General features: G+C 42.0%; 1 protein-coding gene across 2 annotated transcripts in view; it reads right to left on the reverse strand.

The window, feature by feature from the left end:
• The window catches only part of LOC114561052 (ephrin type-B receptor 1), a 95723-nt gene that overhangs the window by 13927 nt on the left and 55919 nt on the right, over positions 1 to 25877 (reverse strand). The window contains exons 9-14 of one of the 2 annotated variants that reach the window (XM_028586707.1): positions 25572 to 25696; positions 14741 to 14906; positions 14240 to 14345; positions 12995 to 13056; positions 12691 to 12888; positions 5949 to 6196 (exon numbers count right to left, since the gene is read on the reverse strand). In XM_028586707.1, the coding sequence (XP_028442508.1) occupies positions 5949 to 6196; positions 12691 to 12888; positions 12995 to 13056; positions 14240 to 14345; positions 14741 to 14906; positions 25572 to 25696 (905 nt within the window). Of the gene's footprint in view, positions 1 to 5948; positions 6197 to 6837; positions 6884 to 12690; positions 12889 to 12994; positions 13057 to 14239; positions 14346 to 14740; positions 14907 to 25571; positions 25697 to 25877 lie in introns of those variants that run through there. The other variant, XM_028586708.1, reaches the window with a different exon arrangement.

Here is a 25877-nt window from a genome sequence, read left to right on the forward strand (position 1 = left end):
TTTTAATCATTCAATTAGCAATTTCCTATTCATATTACAGCCCTTGGTCTTGGTCTTGGGTATGGTATGGGTTAGGTTAGGAGACTATACTTCAAAGTTAGATTCTGTACTATGGAAATATGTGTGAAGTCCTTAAAACAATGCACCATTTAATGCTGACCCAATTGCAATTTTGTTGTGCTTGCATAATGACAATAAAGTTCTTGAATCTTGAAAGTGCTTGTATTAAACAGGGTCTAAAAACCCTCCTCCACAAATTGCCAATGTCAGAAATGGAGGCCTTTGTCCGACAATTTTGTAACTTTCTTAAATTGACATTAAATGTTTGTTCCTTAATGTGAGCTTTGCGTCATGTTGTATGTCTATGTTTGTCCTTTACAGTTTGAGATGCTAGTTAATCAATTATTTTTACTTTATATAGAATGCAGGTTGACCAATGCTACACACAAGTAGCAGTAAAAACGGTAAGTCAGAATTCATTATTATAATTATTAACTATTAATAGCTCAGATAAACAAAGATGTTTTTTGTAAGATGGAATAATTAAACAGGGACTTTGAGAATATTCATCAATTGTCTTTTGCTGTCCCAAAGGTGTACAGTATGTGCTAAGATGCAAAAGTGGTTCATTCTATAGTTTCAATAATTTAATTCCAATGATTAAGACAAGAGGTTTAGAGAATAACAGAACCATTTTTAAGAGGTTTGGCAAATATTTTCTTAATGTGCACAAGCAAACATAACATTCCTATGCTGAATATCAAAAATCAACAGAAAAAAAACACTTATTTTGTTATGAGACATGTTGACTAAACCCAAAGCCTTTTTTTTTGCTATTTTACTCTTTTCACCTTTGGGCCAGACAGTCTCTGTCTCTTAAAAACATCACTGACATCCCTGCTGACATGGTTGCAGTCAAAGGTGTGTGTGTGTGTGTGTGTGTCTTTTTAATTCACTTTGTGCATCAAACTGCGCCTTTGATGCTCCTCTAGCCTAATCCTCTGCAGGCAAAACCTTTTTCTAGGTACACACACACACACACACACACACACACACACACACACACACACACACACACACACACACACACACACACACACACACACACACACACACACACACACACACACACACACACAATTGATCCTCTGGGTCTTGTGTCTGCAAGATGGTCACGCTAGGACAGCAACACCAGTGAGATCGATCATTGTGTGTGTGTGTGTGTGTGTGTGTGTGTGTGTGTGTGTGTAAGTCAGTGGAGGATTTCTGAGTCAAAAGGGGTCACACTGTGAGAACCAAACATCAAAGAGTTTCTCTTTCTGTCTTTGGAGGCGCTCGGAAAGGAGGGCAGGATCAAAGGGACGGACAGTCTGACAGATAGACATGTTCGCAGGATGAGGAGGAAGGAGCACAGGAAGGAGAAGAGAGGAGAAAAGGATAAGCGGGAGGTTCTCTTTCTCCAAAAACTCCCACTCCTCCCATCTGTTTGGGTATTTATGTGTTTGGACCATAGGCGTAATTTACTGCTACAATCCCCCCCAATAATCAAAACTTTTGATTACTACTTTTTCCGTAGTTTTGTTGCTATTTCTCTGAGTTTTTTTCGCCTTTTTGGAATTTCTCTTTGACAATTTTTATTTTTTTTTCTCTTCTCAATACATGCAGACGTGTCCCGGGACCTCCCTAGATAGTTGGCGATCTCAACTCACCCAATGTTGAACCCAAAGTTACGCCCTTTGTTTGGACTATAGGTGATTTTAGATTGAAGATGAATGTGTATATCAATAGTGTAGGCACATACATTAACACAGACATAATGTACAGTATATCTATGCTATTTTGCAAAAAACATCAGATTGGTTCACAATTGTTTACCAATATTATTTTCCATAACAGTTTCAGTTTGCGTGTAAAATTAAACCTGTCCTGCCTTGTGTTAAAGAGAGATTACTAAGTCACCTTAAACACTTGAACAAGGTTTCAAATTGTTAAGTGTAAAAGTTCTGTTTCATAAGCTGAAAAACTAAATCTTTCAACCATCTCACATGACTCAACCTGCTGATGAAGCCCATGTGATACAGCTGAAAGTTCCAAAATAAGTGTGTAAATGCCATCCATCCATCCATCTTCGTCCGCTTATCCGGTGTCGGGTCGCGGGGGGAGCAGCTCCAGCAGGGGACCCCAAACTTCCCTTTTCCGAGCAACATTAACCAGCTCCGACTGGGGGATCCCAAGGCGTTCCCAGGCCAGGTTGGAGATATAATCCCTCCACCTAGTCCTGGGTCTTCCCTGAGGCCTCCTCCCAGCTGGACGTGCCTGGAACACCTCCCTAGGGAGGCGCCCAGGGGGCATCCTTACCAGATGCCCGAAACACCTCAACTGGCTCCTTTCGACGCGAAGGAGCAGCGGCTCTACTCCGAGCTCCTCACGGATGACTGAGCTTCTCACCCTATCTCTAAGGGAGACGCCAGCCACCCTCCTGAGGAAACCCATTTTGGCCGCTTGTACCCTGGATCTCGTTCTTTCGGTCATGACCCAGCCTTCATGACCATAGGTGAGGGTAGGAACGAAAACTGACCGGTAGATCGAGAGCTTTGCCTTCTGGCTCAGCTCTTTTTTCGTCACAACAGTGAGATAGATTGAATGTAATACCGCACCCGCTGCGCCGATTCTCCGACCAATCGACAAACCATTGTCCCCTCACTCGCGAACAAAACCCCAAGGTACTTGAACTCCTTCACTTGGGGTAAGGACTCATTCCCTACCTGGAGAAGGCATTCCATCGGTTTCCTGCTGAGAACCATGGCCTCCGATTTAGAGGTGCTGATCCTCATCCCAACCGCTTCACACTCGGTTGCGAACCGATCCAGTGAGTGCTGAAGGTCACAGGCCGATGATGCCATCAGGACCACATCATCTGCAAAGAGCAGCGATGAGATCCCCAGCCCACCGAACTGCAACCCCTCCCCACCCCGACTACGCCTCAATATCCTGTCCATAAATATTACAAACAGGATTGGTGACAAAGCGCAGCCCTGGCGGAGGCCAACCCTCACCTGAAACGAGTCCGACTTACTGCCGAGAACCCGGACACAGCTCTCACTTTGGTTGTACAGAGATTGGATGGCCCTGAGTAGAGACCTCCTCACCCCATACTCCCGCAGCACCTCCCACAGTATCTCCCAGGGGACCCGGTCATACGCCTTCTCCAAATCCACAAAACACATGTAGACCGGTTGGGCATACTCCCAGGCTCCCTCCAGGATCCTTGCAAGAGTGAAGAGCTGGTCCGTTGTTCCACGACCAGGACGGAATCCGCATTGTTCCTCCTCAACCCGAGGTTCGACTATCGGCCGAACCCTCCTTTCCAGCACCTTGGAGTAGACTTTACCAGGGAGGCTGAGAAGTGTGATACCCCTGTAATTGGCACACACCCTCTGGTCCCCCTTTTTAAAAAGGGGAACCACCACCCCAGTCTGCCACTCCTTTGGCACCGTCCCAGACTTCCACGCAATGTTGAAGAGGCGTGTCAACCAGGACAGCCCCTCCACACCCAGAGCCTTGAGCATTTCTGGACGGATCTCATCAATCCCCGGGGCTTTGCCACTGTGGAGTTGTTTGACTACATCAGTGACTTCCGCCTGGGAAATCGACGACAATCCCCCGTTATCCTCCAGCTCTGCCTCTAACAGAGGGCGTATTAGTCGGATTCAGGTGTTCCTCAAAGTGCTCCTTCCACCGCCCTATTACCTCCTCAGTTGAGGTCAACAGTGTCCCATCCTTACTGTACACAGCTTGGATGGTTCCCCGCTTCCCCCTCTTGAGGTGGCGAACAGTTTTCCAGAAGCACTTTGGTGCAGACCGAAAGTCCTTCTCCATGTCTTCTCCAAACTTCTCCCACACCCGCTGCTTTGCCTCTTTCACGGCAGAGGCTGCAGCCCCGGGCCCTTCGGTACCCTGCAACTGCCTCCGAGTCCTCCGGGATAACATATCCCGGAAAGACTCCTTCTTCAGTTGGACGGCTTCCTGACCACCGGTGTCCACCACGGTGTTTGTGGGTTACCGCCCCTTGAGGCACCTAAGACCCTAAGACCACAGCTCCTCGCCGCAGCTTCAGCAATGGAAACTTTGAACATTGTCCACTCGGGTTCAATGCCCTCAGCTTCCACAGGGATGCACGAAAAGCTCCGCCCGGAGGTGTGAGTTGAAAGTCTGTCGGACAGGGGCCTCCTCCAGACGTTCCCAATTTACCCGCACTACACGTTTGGGCTTACCAGGTCTGTCCAGAGTCTTCCCCACCCCTGACCCAACTCACCACCAGATGGTGATCGGTTGACAGCTCTGCCCCTCTCTTCACCCGAGTGTCCAAAACATACGGCCTCAGATCAGATGAAACGATTATGAAATCGATCATTGACCTTGGCCTAGGGTGCTCTGGTACCAGGTACACTTATGAGCATCCCTATGTTCAAACATGGTGTTCGTTATAGACAATCCATGACTAGCACAGAAGTCCAACAACAAACAACCACTCTGGTTTAGATCAGGGAGGCCGTTCCTCCCAATCACGCCTCCAGGTGTCTCCATCATTGCCCACGTGTGCGTTGAAGTCCCAGCAGAACAATGGAGTCCCCCACTGGCGCCCCATGCAGGACTCCACTCAAGGTCTCCAAGAAGGCCAAATACTCCGAACTCCTGTTTGGTGCATATGCACAAACAACAGTCAGAGTTTTCCCCCCCACAACCCGCAGGCGTAGGGAGGCGACCCTCTCGTCCACCGGGGTAAACTCCAACGTAGCGGCGCTCAGCCGGGGGCTTGTGAGTATCCCCACATCCGCCCGGCGCCTCACACCCTGGGCAACTCCGGAGAAGAAAAGAGTCCAACCCCTATCCAGGAGTACGGTTCCAGAACCGAGACTGTGCGTGGAGGTAAGCCCCACCAGATCTAACCGGTAGCGCTCCACCTCCCGCACCAGTTCCGGCTCCTTCCCCCACAGAGAGGTGACGTTCCACGTCCCCAGAGCCAGCGTCTGCCGCCCGGGTCTGGTCCGTCGAGGCCCTGACCTTCACTGCCACCCATGTGGCAGCGCACCCGACCCCAGCGGTTCCTCCCACAGTTGGTGGGCCCATGGGCTGGAGAGATGGGAGCCACGTAGCTTATTCGGGCTGTGCCCGGCCGGGCTCCGTGGCAAACCCGGCCACCAGGCGCTCGCTGACCCCGGGCTTCCTCCGGGGAGGGTCACTCCATCTCTACCTTGTTTTTCCATAGGGTTTTTGAACCATTCTTTGTCTGGCCCCTCACCTGAGACCACTTTGCCTTGGGATACCCTACCAGGAGCACAAAGCTCCAGACAACACAGCCCTCAGGTTCACAGAGACACACAAACCTCTCCACCATGATAAGGTGATGGTTCACGTTCACAATGGACTTTTAAAAAGGCCCTGAAAATATATTTTCTTCAAACAGCCTCTCACTTTGAGTCATTTGAATCTACATGAATGCACTATTTTCTGCCAAAGTTGTTGCTCATTTAGTCGCAAGCATTTGATAGTGAAAATAGAAATACTATAGAAGCCAAGTAACATTTTAGTAGCTTAAGGTTGAGATTGTTTTGTAAATACTGTTATATATCCAACATGTCTTATCTGTTTTATTATTGTTTCATTTAATTTTTTTTATTGTTGTTAGTTGTATTAGTTAGTATTGCAGTGTTAATAAAGTTTATTATTATTTTAATTCATATTAGTAGCATTATAAAATATCTGGCATTAACAGCTTTTATCTAAAAATATATATAAATAATATATATAAATATATAGTGTTGATACCAGGGTCATTTACATTAAAACTGTAGATCATTTTGAAAGTTATATTAAGTGCAGCAGTACACTGTTACAATGGCTACATATGTATGTGTCTGTGTGTACAGTGTGTCTGTGTTATTTACCCTGAGAAACAAGTCAAGTGCTCCGTTCTCCATGAACTCTGTGATGATCATCGTAGGCCTGCTCTTGGTGACCACGCCCTCCAGTCTGATGATGTTTGGTTGGTCAAACTGGCCCATGATTGACGCCTCGGACAGGAAGTCCCTCCTCTGCCTCTCAGAGTAGCCAACCTTCAGTGTCTTGATGGCCACAGGAATTTCTTTTTTCCCAACAGGCTTTAGGCGACCCTTGTACACCTCCCCAAATTCACCTAAAGAAGAAGAAAACATTATGGAAATGAATTTAAATGAAATTAAAGCATTATGTCTTAGAGCATAATCAAAAAGGAACAGTAAACATTTAATTCTTTTAGAAAACAATATGTGACTCAGCAGAGAAAAACAAGTACATTATTAGGGATGTTTTTTTTAATGCTTCTTTGAGTTCAGAGCCCTTGAATAAATTATTACATAATCAAAGAGGCAAACAAATAATTACATTTTAATCACATTTGTATGATGTGAAAATATGACCAGAGAAACCAGATGGGCTGAAGGTCCTACCATTTGGTTACAAATTGATGATTACAAATTCTTAATCAATCAGACAAAAGGGAGCATATTGTCCTTTTCAGCAGCTGAGTTGGGCAGTAGCGTGAGGGCCAGGGCGTGTTAAACACATAAACTCTCTCTCAGTCGTGGGAGCAGAGTGATGTTGGGGGCTTTGATTACGGGGACACTGGTGGTATTTTTGCAGACCGAAAGAACAACAAAAATTGAATTCTCTCAATAGCCCCTCTCAGGTGAAGAAAAGGTTTGTAGCAGAGGTGGCAAACAAGATAAAAGGGACAATGCCATTACTATTGTGATGGTACTAGGCTTTTGCACACCACACCTCAAGTTTCATCTCGTGGTTTAAACCAAGGCAGCCTGGTGACCTCACGGAAAAAGAGACTGTACTGAAACACAACATTCATATATTAGGTTCAATCCCCTGCCTGCAGTTTCATTATTTGTCCTGTAGGCTAAAACATTTTCTAACTCTATCCATACTTCCAATTTACAATTTATGTGCTGATTTCACATAGGATGCCAGCTTATCTGTCAGCTAGATAGGCTACTTAGCATTAGCTACCTGACAAGAAGTAGGAAAGAGTAAGAATGGACTACCTAGTATTTACTCTAAAGTTATATAACATTCATAATAATGACATCATTAATTCGTCAGACTTTAAAAAAGAACCACCAGAGTCACAGAATACTTTAGGGTTGGTTATGCTCAATCAGAACTAGATTGTATGACGTGATCAAAAGTGTTTATAGGGTAAACATACCATCTTAGAGAGGGGAGGCAGTATTGTTTAAATATGGTGATAATGATGCAAAAAAAAAAAGTGAAAGAAGAATGAAAAAAAGTGGTAGCGGGAGAAGTTCAAACCCTGGCTCCTTTCTCACCTCTGCACCTCTGCCATGACGTGAGTGGGAATGTCAGATTATCGGTTTCGGAAAGTTACAGAAATGGTTGTACACAGCTCACCGGACACAGGATTTACTGAAGCTATTTGACTATCTGACAAGCACTTCTGATTGAGTACAATGGCACTTTATATAGAATTGTTTTTTTCAGTATTCAACATTATACTGACATTGTATGAGACATAGTCTATATTCACTACGTTCGACTTCCAAGATTGTTCAGGTGCCGCCGGAATGTCCGCTGGATGTCTTTCATTTCGGCCGGATGTCCGCTACCTTCCGCTTTCTTTGTGTTTAAACTCCAGTCAATTTATGAGGACTATGTTTAACTGCTCCTCTCTGCAGGGTAAATTAAGACAGCTAGCTAGACAATCTGTCAAATCAGAATTTTTTTGCATGACAAAAACAACATTTGAACGTACACGTTCCACCAAACCAAGTTTCTTCCAGAGGCTGTTTTGCAGCGGCTGTGTTGCTCCGTGCCGCGGTTAGCGCCACCCATGACGATTGTGATTGGTTAAAGGAAATGCCAATAAACCAAAGCATGTTTTTCTCCCATCCTGGAATGCTGTGTGGACTAGCCAGACCCTCCTCTGCAGCGCTGTGGAGGAAGGTCTGGCAATGCGAGACTATAAGAGACATGTTCAAGTTGGACCAATCAGTTCATCATGTAATCTTCAAATAAACCCCAAGCCCCACAGTGTGGAGGAGACAAATGCAGTCATGTACAAAAAAGTTCTCTTTTTTTGGAAGAACTTTTTAAACTAAAAGCTCCAGGAGGTTATATTTTTCACGTGTTTTTGCTTTCTTTATGTATTGCTATGTTGACATATATATGAACTGTCTTGAACTTGTTCATTGTAGAGAAAACTTCCTACAGTGCTGGAGACACATACGTCTTTTGTCGAAATAAATGCAGCCATATGCTGCTTGGGGACATGAAAATTGAATATCACTTCAAAATAAAAGTCCTCATCTCAGAGATATAAATCACATGTGAATAATGGATGAGTGATGGGAATTGGATGACAGGCTGTGTCGTCCTGTCTCACTGTGATCTCTTCTCCACATCTCGCTGCTCATTAAAAACTATCTACTGTCACTGCTGTAAACCAGCTGAAGTAGAGATTGATGGAGGGCAAAATAAGAAGGAGAATAGAAAGAGAGGATGGGGGGAAAGAAAGATAGGGGGTGTAGAAATGAAAGAGTGAAGGATGGAAATGAGACAGTATTGATGAAAAGGGAGAAGAAGGGAGAAAGTATGAAAGCATGGACGAAGAGGGATGAAAACAGCAATTTTCGCAAAGAGAGGCGAGATCAGATGGTATCTCACTTCCTCTTTTTCTAAAATAGAGGTGGTCAAGGGGAATATGGAGCAGACATATATGATATTTTAGAAGAAATATTCCTTGGTGTTATTCTACAATCTTGTCTTAAATCTACAGCATATCTAAATACAGTCTCAGTAGTATATTAACTGGCCTGTAAGGTTAAATAGTATTGCTACTTTCTATTGTTAATTAAAGTGTCTCAAAATTTAAAGAAAGTGCTTTTTTATGAAGACATTTCTTACAGTGTGAACGATAGTAATAAGGAAAGAGAAAACGAGACGGGTGTAATCACAGAAAAAGAGAGAGATAGAGAGAGAGGAAGAGAGAGTGAGGTGAGATATTTTTATCATCTCCTAAGGGTGCTTTCTACTTTTATCCCCCCCTTGGTTCTTTGTTTTAGCATTTCTCTATATGCAAACAAACTCTAAAACTCCAGAGGGGCTGAATCCCAGAGAAAGATGAAGATAGAAAGTATCAAAGAAATACGGAAAGAAAAACAAAAGAGAAAGTCGAAGGGAGGGAGAAAGAGAGAAAGAGCTGTGGATACATTTTTACTTTCCATCACAGCAGAATGGGAGAGATTCAGCCGTTTAAGGGCTCAAAGTCCGGCCACATCTCCTATCAACCCCTCATGTTTTCTCCTCCCTCCCGTTATTTTCATCTCTCCTCTGTCACCTCTGGCTGAGGTGAGAAACCTTCCCCTGAGAGAAATAAAGTGAGAAACGGAGGGATTACGGAAAGCCTCACAGAGTGGCTCAACAGACCAAAGCCCAGAGCACATATTCTCAGCGGTGAGGGTCTCAATCTGGTTCATGACCTTAACCACCCAGAGCTCCATCGCCATTTGGGTTTGATTAGTTTTGGCCCAAAGAAAGAAAAAAAAAAAAAAAAAAAGGAGTTAACTGAGGGATAACATTGGAGTAAAAAAAATTCCTCCATCTCTTATGGTTTGATGTATACAAATCATGGATGCACTGCAGCCATGCATTGTGTTCTGATTAAGTGCTGTGTACAGAGACACCCAAAAAATAACCAGTACTCCCAAGGTGAAATATTAACCCTGTGTGAGTTTTGTGTTGATTAGTTTATGGTAAATTGATTAAACCCAAATGTACTAAGGAATATGTGCAACATGAGTGCAATATGAACTAAAATAATAAAAACATGTTGATACAAGGACCCTACAAGACAGGGCTACAGTATGAGGTTTTAATGCATGACCAACCTGAGTTTAAATGTATGCTCATATTATGCTCATTTTCAGGTTCATAATTGTATTTAGAGGTTGTACCAGAATAGGTTTATGTGCTTTCATTTTCAAAAAACACCATATTTTTGTTGTTTGCTGCACATTGCTGCAGCTCCTCTTTTCACCCTGTGTGTTGAGCTCTCTGCTTTAGCTACAGAGTGAGGCATCGCACTTCTGTTCCATCTTTGTTGGGAGTCGCACATGCGCAGTAGCTAGGTAAGGACTACTAGCCAGTCAGAAGCAGAGTATAAGGGAGTGCCACGCTAGGAGCTAGACGAGCATTATAACGTGTGTTACAAAGTGACCACGTTTGTCTCTGAAGTAAAGGCTGGACTACAATAGAGCTGTTTGGAGCAGTTTATGAACAGTGTTTTCTGTTGGAGATGGTAAGTGCCTTTGGGGTTGACTTTGGGCTTTTTCACTTTGTAAACCTATAACGTGCACAAAAAGATATATAACACAATAAAGTAAAGGAAATAAGCCAAAAAGCATAATATGAGCATTTTAAATTAATCAAAGTACCAAAACTGACAGTGAACGCGTGACTGTTAGAGATGTGAGTGCCCAAGGCAGTTTAATGCTGTCACCTTGACCCCATAGTAGGTGGTATTGAACTTTCATTAAAAAAAAAAAAAAAGTTCAAAATTAAATGCAGAGATGATATACAGCCTGTCTTTGAGACCTTGAAAATGTTATTTATTTGTGAATTTGATGCAGAAATCTGCATTAAGCATCAATATCACCTACAGAGCTTTAGGTTGTTCTTCAGTATTTTGTATTCCCAATAGTTTTTAAGGCAAATTAAATTATAAACAAAGTTCGATGGGATGTCAAATGCCTATTTATTTTGACATGCCCTGCAATTGATGACTGGGTTGGAAGATGATGGCTGAATGTTCTCCCGATTTATATTGTGCTGCCACTGCATTTTGTGAACCTCTATGTATGACCTTGTGTGGTGGGTTTTAGCACATGTTTTACATATTTGTACTTTATGTTTTATGTAGTTGCAGTTTTTATTGTATATTATGCTCAAATTTGTGTGTTTCACTTGCCTTGGATCCTCTTGGCGACGATGATTGAATATATAATAAAATCGTTTAAAGTATTACATAGTTTCAGTACTCAGGGATCAGTAGTAAAATAAAATCTTATTTTTTGTTTCTTATTTCCATCTTTTTTTCCATCCGACAGCTAAACCTCTGCTCCCCAAAACATTTCAGAGGATGCCCTTCGGACTCCATTTCACATCCAACTTTCTCTATTTGCCAAACATCACACAGCATTTCTTTCACAGTTCAGCTCGGATAGCCAAAGAGAATGCACTAAGACTGTTTTAATTTATTGCTGTGAAAGTTTTCAGCATTAATAAAACATGTCTCCTGACTTCAAAGGAAAATAAAGAAAGCAAAATAATAAATTGGCAGTGAACGTTTCCAGGTCTTTCTCATTGACATAAACGTCTAGCACAGTTGAAGAAATTGATTAATTTACTGTAGTGTATCTGCCAGTTCAAGTGACAGTTGGTCTCATTAGAGGAAACCAAGGTTTACTTATATAACGTTCCCTTTTGAAGCAGTTAATAGAAGGTAGATATGAACAAGGACTGTGTGTGTAAAGCTCTTGCACAAATATTTGACACATATCAAACTAATCATGGCTTTTCATTTGAGGCATTTGTAAAGACTTTTTCGGTCTTTCATAAACAACATAGAGAGAGAGAGAGAGAGAGAGAGAGAGAGAGAGAGAGAGAGAGAGAGAGAGAGAGAGAGAGAGAGAGAGAGAGAGAGAGAGAGAGTAAAGCCCAGTTCAGACCAAAGATTCGAAACGAGAACAAACCGTTTAATAACGTCGCAGGGAAAGGTTGCGGCGGTCTGAACCGGCCGGTCTCAACTCGACTCAGGCCAGCGGATGGTTGCGCCTGCAACTCAGCTTGTCAAGTCGCCAGTGGCAGGTTTTATCAGAGATATAAAACGTAGTCTTTTGCCGATTCAGCACTAGAAATAGAACTGTAGAAAGCATCTCACTATCACTAATTTTATCCATATTTAGACACAACACAACAACGTGATATGTCCTTCTACAAACAAAAGCCTGAAAGTTGGAAGTTAGACCAGAATTACAAAGAGCCATTGCTATTGAATCATACACCGTCTCATTGCACTGGTGTTAGTCTATATCCTTGACGTTCCCCTTCCGGGATTGATCCGGTGCTGCAGGAAATTCCACCGGATGCGTGTATTTTCCTTCTGCTTTCTTTTTTTTTGGAATTTGAAACTCCGGTGGATTTATGAGGACTACTGTTAAACTGCTCCTCAGATCTCTGCATGGGAAATTGAGACAGCTAGCTATATTATCGGTGCAATCAGAGCTTTCTCTCACACTAGTATTTTGCAAAGGTTGCATTCGATGCATAGCACCGCCCAAGTTGATTGTGATTGGTTTAAATAAATGCCAATAAACCAGAGCACATTTTTCTCCCATCCCAGAAAGCTGTGCGGAGTAGCCAGACCACCCTCCGCTCCACGGCGTGTGGATGGTCTGGCAAAGCGAGACTACACTAGTGTGAACTGGCAGGTTTTAGAATGTCACAGAACGGCGCGTTGCAAGTAGTTGCAAGTTTTAACTCGTCTCGTCGCAAATCTTTGGTCTGAACTGGGCTTAAGGGTGAACATAGGGTCAAAGACACTAAGTCTATGAAAATCTCTACCTGATCCAATGACTTCCTCTATTTTGACACAGGAGGGGTCAATTTCCTTGGCAAACTCCCTGACAGCCTCATTGGGGTCCTCGTAGGTGAAGGGGTCAATGTAGATCTTGACCCCCGGTGAACTATGGCCTTCAGACAGGGTGGGAAATGTCACAGTGGGGGTAGGACCACTGAACATGTCAGGCCTCAGAGTCACCTCTGAGGAGAAAATTTGAAAGTGTAAATAATAAACACTGTTTTGGAAGTTTGGTGTGTGTGTATGTGTATAGGTAGAGCTCATTTAAAGTTTCAGTACTGGTCGTACCTCCTCCTGCGTTGTACTGTTGCAGCTTGTCACCGTACACACTCTCTTTCAACTGCCTTCTTCTGCAGACAGACACACATACGGAGAGATTGTAAGGAAAGCGGCAACAGACAGAAATGCTACACAAAAAAGGTAATTGGTTGTCGGTAAAATAAATTGTCTGCCTGAATGTCAAAAGTCTGTTTCAGAGAAGGAAAAAGTCTTTCAGGAATTCATTAGTATTTGGTGGCTTGTCACTGCTCTGTTTTTTAAGCTCTTGTTTCTTGCTGTCATCTTTGGATGGAACCAAAGAAATGCACTCTGGAATATTTTAATACGTCAACTGATCTTTACAATAGACACCTTATACTGCATACAGGGGGAAAAAAAGTTTGTTGCTTGCTGTTTCTGGGAGGTCATGGGGTCACAGAAACCTCAGGCATTTCTTATTTAATGTGTCTGCATACAGTATGCTGTGGCATATGGTTGCACAAAAACTATATTTAGTAGTTTATAGCTGATAGGTTCATTATTTGGGGGTTTTCCCAATTTTCTCTACAAAATAGCCATATTTTTCCAAACTAGCAAATTGGTTTATGTTCACATCAAATGTATGTCTTAATGCATGTTGTTTACTGTTGTAAATGAAATAGATTCAAAATGCAACAAAAAAAAAGCTGCTTAAAATGGCCTGGACTCCATCAAAATAATGTCAAGTGTTTTCTTGACCTTGGAAACTTTTCTATTTTTGACAATAGAATTCTTAACTCAAGGTACACTTCTACATATAGTTTGCTCAGTTGTCATGGAGATGGCTCAGTCATCAGACCATCATCATCAGACCATCTGTTATATGTTTCTTATCAGACGGTTGTATGGGGGGGGGGGGATTATTAGGTGACTGAGGTTCCAGACTGTGAGGTGTGGTGAAAGCTCTGGAAAGTCTTAGTGAGTGAAATTTGAATTAATAATAACTTTCTGTAAATAAATTATGGCTAAAAATCAATTTAGCTGCTTCAGTTTCAGGGTATTGGTAACATGTATGCTGTTTTACGGTCACGGCTTACTGGACAGAACAGAGCCATTGCTAATGTTATTTGTAACACCTGTGCTTTTCCTACATGACAAGTCAAAATGTGTGAAAAGGGCCAATAGATGGTTGGGATACTGAGTGTTTACACTGCAAAGAGTCACATTGTGTGTGTGTGTGTGTGTGTGTGTGTGTGTGTGTGTGTGTGTGTGTGTGTGTGTGTGTGTGTGTGTTACCTGGTGCAGATGATGGCGATAGCTACCAATGAGACGATACATACTCCACCTACTAAAGAGCCTGCAATCAGGGAGAGTTGCTGTCCTAGCTCTGACTTATACTCATCTGCAGAAACACACACAAAGACATACCCACACACACACACACACACACACACACACACACACACACATTGAAAAGAGAGGTATTATATATATATTTTTTAGACTCCCAAATACACACAATTAAGCATTTCCGGAAGGGAAAAAATACACAAAATATAATTTACAAAGCTCATTTTACATGACTGCAAACACACACACAAAGTAGGGCAGAATTTAATTACTTCCACAGCCAGATTTTCACTCTTGCTCAACCTCTCACATTCCCCCTCTCAGTCCTGCAGTCTCTCTCTCTCTCTCTCTCTCTCTCTCTCTCTCTCTCTCTCTCTCTCTCTCTCTCTCTCTCTCTCTCTCTCTCTCTCTCTCTCTCTCTCTCTCCCCACACATCCCCCCACTTACCGTCGGTGAGCGTTTGGAAGAGCATTTCCTTGCTGTAGGCTCCGTAGCCGGCCACAGTGCGAGCCCTCACCTGCACCAAGTAGCCGGTCCCCGGCCTCAGACCCTCCAGAACAACATTGGGTGTTTCGCTCTGGACTACTGAACTGTTCAGCACTGACGACAGGGACTGAAGAGGAGGTTGAGAGAGAGAGATGAATATAAACTTAGCACAAAAAGTAAAGAAATTTGTGTTTGGTAGATTATTTCTCTGTGGTAAAAAAAAAAAAAAAAAAAAAATGCTTTTTTGCAATAAATCTTATACCGTTGGAAAGCCTGTTTAGTTCCCTTTCAAATGATGCCCCATTTGTAAGGAACATGCATTTGTGGGATGAGCAGCAGCGCTGAGTATGTGGGTTGCGCCCATGAAAAATTTGCCAAATATTCTCTGCCAATGCCAAACACCTTATTCTGCCATTGACTCGTTTGTTGTTTGGTGGATTGGATGATTGAAGATTTGAAGAAAGAAGACATATTGGCAACTGAACAATTTATTCATTTCACAAACAGGAGCCTCAGTAGCGTGTGGAAGAACCATACACAGCCTCAACAGCCTGGCACCTCCTCCTGACCTCAACCCCATTGAACACTTGTGGGATCAGCTTGGGCGTGCTGTTCGTGCCAGAGTGACCAACACAACCACATTGGCTGACTTGCGACAAATGCAGGTTGCATCCTGCTGCATCCTGCTGCATCCTGCTGCGTCCTGCTGCATCCTGCTGCATCCTGCTGCATCCTGCTGCGTCCGGAGCATCCACCCATGCTCTGCAGCACCACGTTACATCCCGCAACGCCCTGCTGTGATGTTCCTATGCACAGAGTAGTCAGGATCCGGTATGGGAGACTGCACTACTCAGTATGACACGATGTGCCCTGCTATGACATGAACTTCCACGATGACCTTCGAAGTCACTGTTCCATTATCTCTAATGTGACTATTATTTGCCACTGTTCATCACAACCCCAACCGGCCCAGTCAGACACCGCCTACCAAGGGGCCCCATTTGAAAGGGAACTAAACAGGCTTTCCAACGGTATAAGATTTATTGCCAAAAAGCATTGTTACCACAGAGAAATAATCTACCAAACACAAATTTCCTTACTTTTTGTGCTAAGTTTATGTTTCACAGCAAGCCAAGTGAGGGGATAACACTTCTTCAGTCACAGATTAAGAGAGACTAAATTTAGTACTCAGTTTTGGCCTTCAGCTAAGACAAGATTATTTCTTCCAAAGATACAGTACAAACTGAGACATTCACTATTTTCAAAATGTGACACCACAGACACCCTGGCAGGATGTTGTAACTGCAACATATTGAGTTTGAATTAATCTAGTCATTCATTCATCTTGTCACACGATGCCAGTCTTCATCACATTCTTTGTCATTTTCCATTTCAAACAGTAAACTAGAATTACTGCCTCACCTTTGTATGCCTTCGCCAACCAGTCAAGTTGTACTTTACATCCATGTTTGTCCAGACTCATATAGGTAGTGAAGGGTTTGAAGGAATGTAAAGTAATACAGGTACTAAGTGTATTTTTAGTGAAATGGGAGTTATCACTACATTGACATGTATGATTTCAAATGAAACTACTGAAGGTCAGCAAAAAGAAGACTTTCATCTGGTGTTAACTTGCTCTATAAGTGGTACCTAGCCATGTCTTTAAATTACATTTAAATTGAACAGCAAGTTGTCTTGGCAGAAACTGGGACATTCTTTCTGGAAAGACACGTTGCCATTACATTTTACAAAATGTAATTTTTCCGTGTTTTGTGCAGCACAAACAGAATTCCATTTATTGAAGCGGTGACGGAGAGAAAGAAAAAAGGGCATAATTCAAAGCCTTGGCACATCAGACCTAAATGATTTGCAAAATAGTGTTTTGTTTTCAGTCAGTCATTTTGTCCACTATATTCTTGATATTTTGTGAGAAAAAAAAATCTCTTCCTCTTTGACTTCATGCTCTTTGACTCTTTGACCCATTCTTACCTCCATCTCCTTCAAACAACAACAAAGTGATGATGCAGTAAGGGCTGCAACTAACGACTATTTTAATAATCGATTAATCTGTTGATTATTTTTTCGATTAATCGATGAATCGGATAAAAAAAACAAAAGCATTGATTTACATCAACTCAATACATACATACTTGTTGTTTTAGATAATAGTTGTGTAAAGGTAAGTAACCCAAATAGCAGATACAGACAGACAGACAGACAGACAGACAGACACACACTTATTCATTAAATTATTACCATCATTGTAGTAAGTGCATGTTAAGTTTGTTTATACACCACACACTATTATATTTGTCAACAATAACTGATATGGGACAAAGCACATAATATATACATGACAACAGATTGAAAAATAAATGGGCCAAAAAAGGCGAGTGAATAAAACCGTGTCTTTAGTCCTGCAAAGTATACCACCCCTGCTTTATTACTGTTATTACCGAGCTAACGCTAGCTTGTCATGCTAGTCAGCTGGATAACGAGTAAACAGCAGCACCAGAAGAGCTACTGGAGGGACGGTACGTTCCTCACTTCAGAACAGAAGTAGGATAGTGTAGTGACTTTACCCTGCTGTTGAACTCCCTTCCTCCTCATCAAGGACTCCAACATGTTTACGTTTAAGGTGCTGACTCATCACCGTGGTGCGCCCGTGCCATGCCGTGTCGCTTTTGTTTATCTTGCAATTAACACGTTTTTGATTTATTTAGTGTGAAATGCTCCCACACCTTGGATGACGTACTGATTTCTCTGCCTCCGCCGAGTGTTTCAGAACAACGTTACGGGTCTCTCCGGTCTCTCTCCGTATTTCCTCTACCCCCGCTCTGCTCTTTTTTCTTTTCTTTCGCTCCGCGCTGCGCTCAACTCAATTTTTTTTTTTATCTCCGCGACTAGGTGGCGTAATAGTTGCGCGACACAACAAATCGATAATTAAATTCGTTGCCAACTTTTTTAGTAATCGAATTTCATCGATTTTATCGATTCGTTGTTGCAGCCCTAGATGCAGTTAATTAGTTATTGCCCACAGAGAAAGATATAGCAGAGCATTTGGGCCTCTTTCCATCCAGTCATTTTCCTGAAGGAATTAGGCATCACACCTAACAGGCCTATCTTATAAACCCAAGGCTACACCCTTTTACCTCTATCTTTCTACGCCGGCTTCCTCTCACCCATTTCTTTCAGATAAAAAGGTTTTTACTGCGGCAAGATCGAAACGGTCCAGAGGGAATGACAGATATGGTTTGGTGATGGCATGAAAGGATGGGGGAGGGAATCATGCCGCGAGGATGAAGGAGGTCGAGGGATCGACGGCAGAGCAAATAGAATAGGAAGAGAGATGAGAGTCATGAGGAGGTGAGTTCAGGAGGGAAAAGAGCGGGGAGAAAGTAAAGGGCTGCTGGTGGAAAGAGAGCAGAAGAAGGAGGGTTATCAAAGAAGGACACGCAGAGGAATAAAAAAAAGGGGTTCTAGATGATTTTAGTTTTTATTACTTCATTTTATTAATTCTACTTGATTGTCTTGAACCCCTTTTGTTGTTGCTTGTGACTATCCAATTGTTGCTATTATGACATGAGTTTTCTTCTGTCGTGTATTAGTGTTATTCCTGTCTACCCACAGTAATTGATTATAATTTGATTTGTATTTAACATCATTTGGTTGTAATTTATTTGACTGCACTATTGATATATTGTACTATGACAAGCTTGATTCCTACGGTCATAATTAGTACACGGCTCATTGGCAACCACAGAGTTTGCAGTGTTAAAAACCTGGGTGAGAATAAGATAGAGTTATATTTGGAAATGGTCACAGAAATGGGGGTATTGTGTCAGGGTGAGGTTTGGATTTGGGGTGTGTACGTGTGTGTGTGTGTGTGTGTGTGTGTGTGTGTGTGTGTGTGTGTGTGTGTGTAGGGGGGGGGTGAAGGGGGCTCTAGGCTTGCCACAGTGAAAAGGTTAGGGGGCAACCCATCTGGGAATGTCTGGAAGCCAGAGATAAGTAGTGGGGGAAAATTCAGCCTCCCTGTGCCATATCAAATTTACAACATTAAAAAATCATTATCTATAGAGTGGCTATGAGGGGAGGAGGTGAGGGGGTGTGTGTGAAGGAGATGGGGGGGAGGTGCAGAAAGGTACCAGAAAAGGAGGTGCAGTACAGCTGTCTGGTGAGAAGAACCTGTCATTTCTCTCTCTCTCTCTCTCTCTCTCTCTCTCTCTCTCTCTCTCTCTCTCAAACTGCTCCCCGAGGACTACACTTAAAGCCATGAGCTAAAATTAGTCACTTTATGGATGGCTTGTCTACAGTGTAAATGCAGTATTTCTCCCTTCTTAAGATGTGTATCAAGGAAGAAGAATGAAAAGACGAAACAATGAAAGAACCTAACTGCCAGCTTTTGATAATGGGTCTTAATTGGCTTCCATGTTAAATAATGTTAAAGCAAAGGCAGCAGCAAATAAGGCCAGCTTAAAAGAGTAAAGTCGCTGCCCTGATTTTGACAAAGTAAGTGTTTTATCTGTGACTGTCAGACTGCAGCTCGAGTCTCAGTGAGTTCAGTTCTTCTCAGTCTGTCCTAAACTCACTTTAATTGCTCTCCGAGAGGCAGAATCTCAACTTTCTCTTTCTGTCGCTGCTATTCTCTATCTTTCCCTGGAACTTCATTTTTACCCAAACTGTGGGAAGATGCACCCCCACCCCCAGGTGCAGCACCCCTGCCTCTTGAGATGTATTTGTATTGTTGCATTTTAATCTTAATTATCGCTGGCAGCGTGAGCTTTTAAGATGGTTTCCTATTATATTGTATACAGTGTCCTATAGATTCAGACAGCCCTTCAAGCATGAACATAATATTATTCTTTAAATGCAGGTTTCAACCAACAGCTTCACTTAAAAACTGTGGCAGTGTCATGAGTGTTGACTATGTGATGCCAGTGCAGTTATCTTTACGACTAAAGTACAACTTTCCAGTGACTTTTACTGTACACTATATGATGACACTATATGATGTCTTCTAAAATTACTGTTTCATATGAGCATTTTCTGATTTACCACCTCTATAAGCTGAGTTTAGGGACAAAAAAGAAACCAATGTTGACTGTTTGTAGGAGACCAGATAAACTGTGGTTTCTGCTGACAAAGTCAGACACTTTGCACAGCAAACTTTCCACCTGAGCTCCTTCAGAAGAGGTTTTGCGGCAGTAAAACAATGTCACACTACTGTAAGCGAGGATGGTCACTGTTTGCATGATCACAAAAGGTTAAAGGTGTCCCGCCACACGTATCTCATTACTTTGTGGTAATGTCTGAAGTTCTACCATGGACTCAACATTTTTTGTGGAAAAAATGCCGTGGTTACCTTGTTTCAAGCCATTCTAGCGTGGTATAGAAAGCCTGCAGGAAGACTCAGCTCGATGTGTGCCAATTCTCATTAATATTCAACGAGCTAAGCTACTTGACTCTGATTGGCTAACAGCTAGCCAATGAGAGCCTGGTTATCAGCATCCTTTACCCAGCGCAACTGGGTGAGCTCATGAATAGTAATGAGCTCAGGCAACATGATGTCAGACTGACCAGCTTTTGTAATTGGCCTGATTTTTCTGCTTATTTATTTTCAGTGGCTAGAGCTGACAAAGGAGGTAGCAGTTCATTTTCACATTCACAACATAACACAAACACATATGGACCTAACATATTTCAAAAAATACAAGTAAAAACGGTTTTGTGTGGCAGGGCACCTTTAACTGTCAGGAAGATTTTAGGCACTTCAACAAACAACAATGCCGCTGTTAAACATTCTGATGAGGGCATAATTGCATTTCACTTTTTTATCTTTTATAAAAATAGTATTCCATGAAAGAAAATCATTAATGAGGATTTTTAGAACCCAGCTTTTATTATCACTGGATTGGCATGTGTTGACCATTTTAGTAGCATTTTTAAAATGTGTGAGTAAGACAAGAAAGATCATAGTCTGAATAAAAAATGCAAACATAAGTGAGGTAACAATGATAGAACTTTTGTAGGATACCAAGATTATACTGCATGTGGCCGGGTTGGCTCAGTGGGTAGAGCAGGCGCACATAAACATAGAGGTTTATGCCTTGATGCAGATGTTCGGGGTTCAGGTCCGACCTGTGACAATTTCCTGCATGTCTTCCCCCTCTCTTTCCCCTTTCTCACCTAGCTGTCCTATCCATTAAAGGCAGAAAAGCCCAAAAAATTATCTTTAAAAAAAAAAGATTATGTTGTACATACTTAATGCATATACCAGCATACATAAATTATTTCTAGATTTTGTTGAAAGCTGAATAATTATCAAAAGCATCAACATCCATTAAGGCAAACTTAGTAGTAACAGTTTACGATAAGAACATATATAATAAACAGTTTCACTGCTGTATTTAGTTTAGTTATAGGATTTAGTACGTAGCATACACTGAACCAAGAGATGCAAGCAAAATAAAAACGACACACACTCTCTCCTTTCCTTGTGCAGTGTAGTGAAATTATAGCCATATACTATGTTGTGCTGGAAAATTGAAATCTGTGAGCAAGTCCTCTGGAGTCATGGACTTTAGGACTGTGCCTGAGTGTTTTCATCAAGGAGAATAGATAAGAAAGAGTTGTCAACAGTCTGGAGCATTTACAGTTTGTCGTTATGAATGCATGCCAGAATTGCAGTAAGTTATGGAAGCACAAACTCCTTGACAGTATGTATTAAAAAGAAGAAAAAATGAGTGCAGAGACTAGCAGTGGTATCCCAAAAACATGCCAAAAACTATTTTCTTCAGTTTTGCAAAAAGGATAGCTAAATGGCAAGAAATCAAATGTGAGCTGTGGATGAGGAGGCAAGTTGTTCTTTTTGGTTTATCTCACAAAATCCCTTGTAGGTGATTTGCTCTTTGTTTTTAATCTGTTTGCAGTGAAAGTCTTTCTGTTTTTGCAGTTGGTGGCACAGCTTCAGAAAAGATGAGGATATTCTTATGTTTAGCTTTGGGTGATAGATATGCTTTTAATTTAGTTTTCAGCCTCCAAACGCATTGCTTCCCACTGACTGAATTACAAAGAAAACAAGATACAGAGCCGCATTTTGTCCTTTCTTTGGAGTCTGTTTCTGTCCTGGAGCAACAGTCTTTGATGAGAAAGCAATCAGGTCCTGCAAGTTTCACCCCTGAATCAAAGGCCCTCATTGGCGCCCCGGGTTTGACATTCTTTATGTAGGCTAGTTTGATCATTGGACAGTGAATTGTTTTGGGCATCAGTCCGCCGGGTCATACACGTTCGGACCTTGTCCACTACAGAACAGCTGGAGGCTTGACTGCTTCAGTCAGACAGCCTCACAGAGCAGAGTAGTAGGAGTTTTGATTTCAGCAGCAGCCACTAAAGAATAAATTGGTGCTTTGGTCTTCTTGTCTTTAAGTGCAAAAAGCAGTGGAATGGCATTGTTTATCGTCACATTCACTTTTTTATTCCCTTTTGCATAACACTGACAATAAGGAGCCAGTTGAGATGGTTTGGGCATCTGATAAGGACGGCTCCTGGGCGCCTCATCTTGGAGGTTTTCTTTTCTTGGCAGGTCAAACTGGTAGGAGACCCCAGAGAAGACCCAGAACATGCTAGAGGGATTGTATCATCTGGCTTTGGAAAGCCTCGGGATTCCCCAGGAGGAGCTGGAAGATGTTGCTGGGAAGAGGGAGATCTGGACTACTTTCACCAGCCCCGGATAAGCAGAAAAAAAAGGTTTGGATGAAGAAGTAGTGGAAGTGCCTCTTGCACAATGGTCCAGAGTGGGAAGGATAAAGCCAACTACCAATGAGTTTGGTCAAAGGACATAATGGCACTTCTCAATAAGCACATTTTCTGTCCATCAGTACATATGCTGATCAATGGCGATGGCAAAGAGAATACAAATAATCATTGTGGATATCTCTCGTTTCCATTCAACCTCAACTGCCTGGGACAGACAGATCTTCAACATCCAAGCCTCGATGAATGGGCGGTTTCTTGCAGAGATGCGCTACTATCTGTGCTGGTGGTGAGTCCATCTCTTTGGGAGGAACGACTCTATCCTTCATAAATGAAGGTACGTATAAAAAACGGTGGTCTGTGATGTCTTCTGGCACATATCGAGACACCACAGAGTCCACAGAGAGACTTGAAGGCCACATCAACAGTGAGCTAAGGGGAGATGAATCTTGGAAATAATCTCACCCAACGAACAATGCAGCAACATAAGCGGCAGCAGTCCACAAACACTGTAACATTCCTCACCATGGACTTGGAATATGTGCAACCATCACCATGAAGAGCCTACAGTGAAAAACTGCGTGCGAGCTGTAAAAACGTGTCATTATATTATTGAGAAAAATTAATCTCTTGTGATGTGATTATATTCATATAGAACAGCTATAAAAATGTAGTTTTATCTCCTGCAGTCATAAAAGATATTTAATGATTTAAATAGGATGGCGACAGTAGTTCTTTTGACAATTTCTTTGGGTCTAATTTACGTTTGTCTATATCACCGTCCATAATTGTTTGAGGTTCTGTTTCTTCTAGCGATTAAAGTGACGAGTGGCGTGCACAAGACACACAAGATGAGATACTTGATGAGTTTAATTGGATCTTCCAGAGCCCACAGATCTTAATTAGATTCCACATTGTTTGTTACAGCTTATGAAACTACGGCCCCTCAAACTACATTGGTTGTTCATGGAAGAAACTTTGAAAATTTGATTTAGGGCCCTATCCTGCACCCGGGGCGGCGCAGCGCAGAACAAAGCCCGACGCAAGTGTCAAGGACTCTGATGAAGATGTAACCTTACATCGAAACTTAGTTAGTCACTGTTATGCACCTTAAAAAATAAAAAAATAAACTATAAAGTAAGAAGACATCTGTGTTGCACCGGCGATTCTTTTTTACTCCCGACGCAAGTGTCTTTGCTAGTTCAAGACCAACGCAGCAAATTAGTAAAATGCGCCTAGGCTTATGCACAGCGCGCACACTATGCTTGGGAAAGCGCCTGGCTTTTAAAGGGAATGGGAGATGACACTCAGATTGGTTCATTGCATGTTACGCCCAAAACACACCTATGAATTAATGAAGACACTAAGCACAACCCTTTTGAACCATGCGCCCGGCGCATGGACCCTTTTTTCCACCGCCAAACTAGCAAAAGGATTTGGACACGTCCTAAAACGCACCTGCGCCATGCGCTTCACACTGTGCGCTTAGATCGTTAAAATAGGGCCCGTAGTCTTACAGTTTGACGGGATCCCACTGTAGCCACTTATTAATTAATAGATGCTCATTTTTGCTGCATGACTACGATCAACAATGGATGTGTGCTGGAATAAAGAGAGGCACTGTATCACTGTTAAACCCTGTCAGTATGACAACAGGCTCCATAAAATATACACTGTGGCTCTAAGATCAATCCAGACTTATTAGGAAATAATATTGTATAAAAGATGATGCATGAACCCATCGCTTTAATAGATGTCGAGCACAAGTGAGAGAGAACCTACATCAACGTCACAAATTATAAATCTAAGAAACGTCGGCACGTTTCTTCCCTTAGCTGCCCTTCATTAATCATCATGTTATGTCTATGAGGAGCAGCATTCAACACATGCCAGCCTCTGAACTACTACTAATAATAATGACTTTTTTTTATTAACCATTAGTACTTGTGGTAGGTGACAGGAAATTCTATACTACATTTATTATAATAACAATAGGAATATTACAAGAATTATACATAATTATATATAATATATAAGAATTATTGATTAATCATTCTTTTGAGAGACATTGTGGTGAATGGACACAACAAACGAACACACAAATCTCAAACACACTGGATCTGTCATGGAGTGTGTTTACACATGGGTTTCCCGGTTATGAGGCTTATCCTGGTTTTGATAATATTTGGGATATGATGTATGGATGCAACAGTATCACGGACGGTTTCTTTTGGAACACTCCAGCTGGCATTTTCTGGTTTCATAACCGGGATAAGGGCTTATCCAGGTTTCTGAAATTGGGATATGGTGTCCACATGTTTAAACACAAAAATGGGATACTTCAAAAACCCAATCATAACCGGGATACTCGTGTCCGTGTAAACACACTTATGGTGTCACTGTTTTGTGTGTGCATGTGTGATGATAATGTCTAACAGTGGACGTTACTGTATTCAGTTAATCATTTTAGTTATTCGCTTCAATAGCTAAAAAAAAAAAGATCTCTCTAAATATCTATGCATACCTGAATCATGATAGGTGCTCCGGAGGGCAGCAACTAAAACACTAAAACATTTCCCAAAATGTTAAACAATTCCTTTAATCAAATATACCTTCTTTATCTAATTACCTAGATGGCAATGCATATGTTTCCTCAAGGTGTTTCATTCACCAACTGACCTAATTTTTTGTAGTCCTCTGATTGGTTAATTTACAATTAACTTAATTTATCTATGAATACATAATTAACTGCTGTGACTTCTTTACATAGCCTACCTAAAAACCCTAAATAAATATTCCAGCTAAAGTGAGACAGTGTGCAGGAGTATTACTGACCAGCTAAAGTATTTGAGAAGCAGTGAGGCTGTTGTTGCTTCTCAGTGAGTCCTGATAATAGATGACTTAGATGTAGTTGATATTGATTCCCCTGTTTGATCGACTCTATAATAGATTACTGTCTGTGACCACAACACCGTATATGATAGAGACACACACACACACACACACACACACACAGACATTTATCATTCCACTCTACCTTGTCAAAGTATCGTATCTCGTAGTCAAGGATAATTCCGTTGGGCTGTTCGGGCGGTGGCCATGACAACGAGAAACTGCGGCTTGTTGAGCTCACTTGGTGCATTATGGGAACTACAGAGGGAGCTGTTAATAAACACACACACACACACACACACACACACACACACAAGTATACACAATCAATTATGCAGTTAAGAGATTCACGAGCATGCTTAAACTCCATAAATATGGAAATATAGTGTGTAATGTAATGACATATTGCCAAGGATTATTTACACCCAAAGGAGAAAAATGTTTCCTCATC

The sequence above is a fragment of the Perca flavescens genome, chromosome 9 (assembly GCF_004354835.1).
Source record: "Perca flavescens isolate YP-PL-M2 chromosome 9, PFLA_1.0, whole genome shotgun sequence".
Taxonomy (NCBI): Eukaryota; Metazoa; Chordata; class Actinopteri; order Perciformes; family Percidae; genus Perca; species Perca flavescens.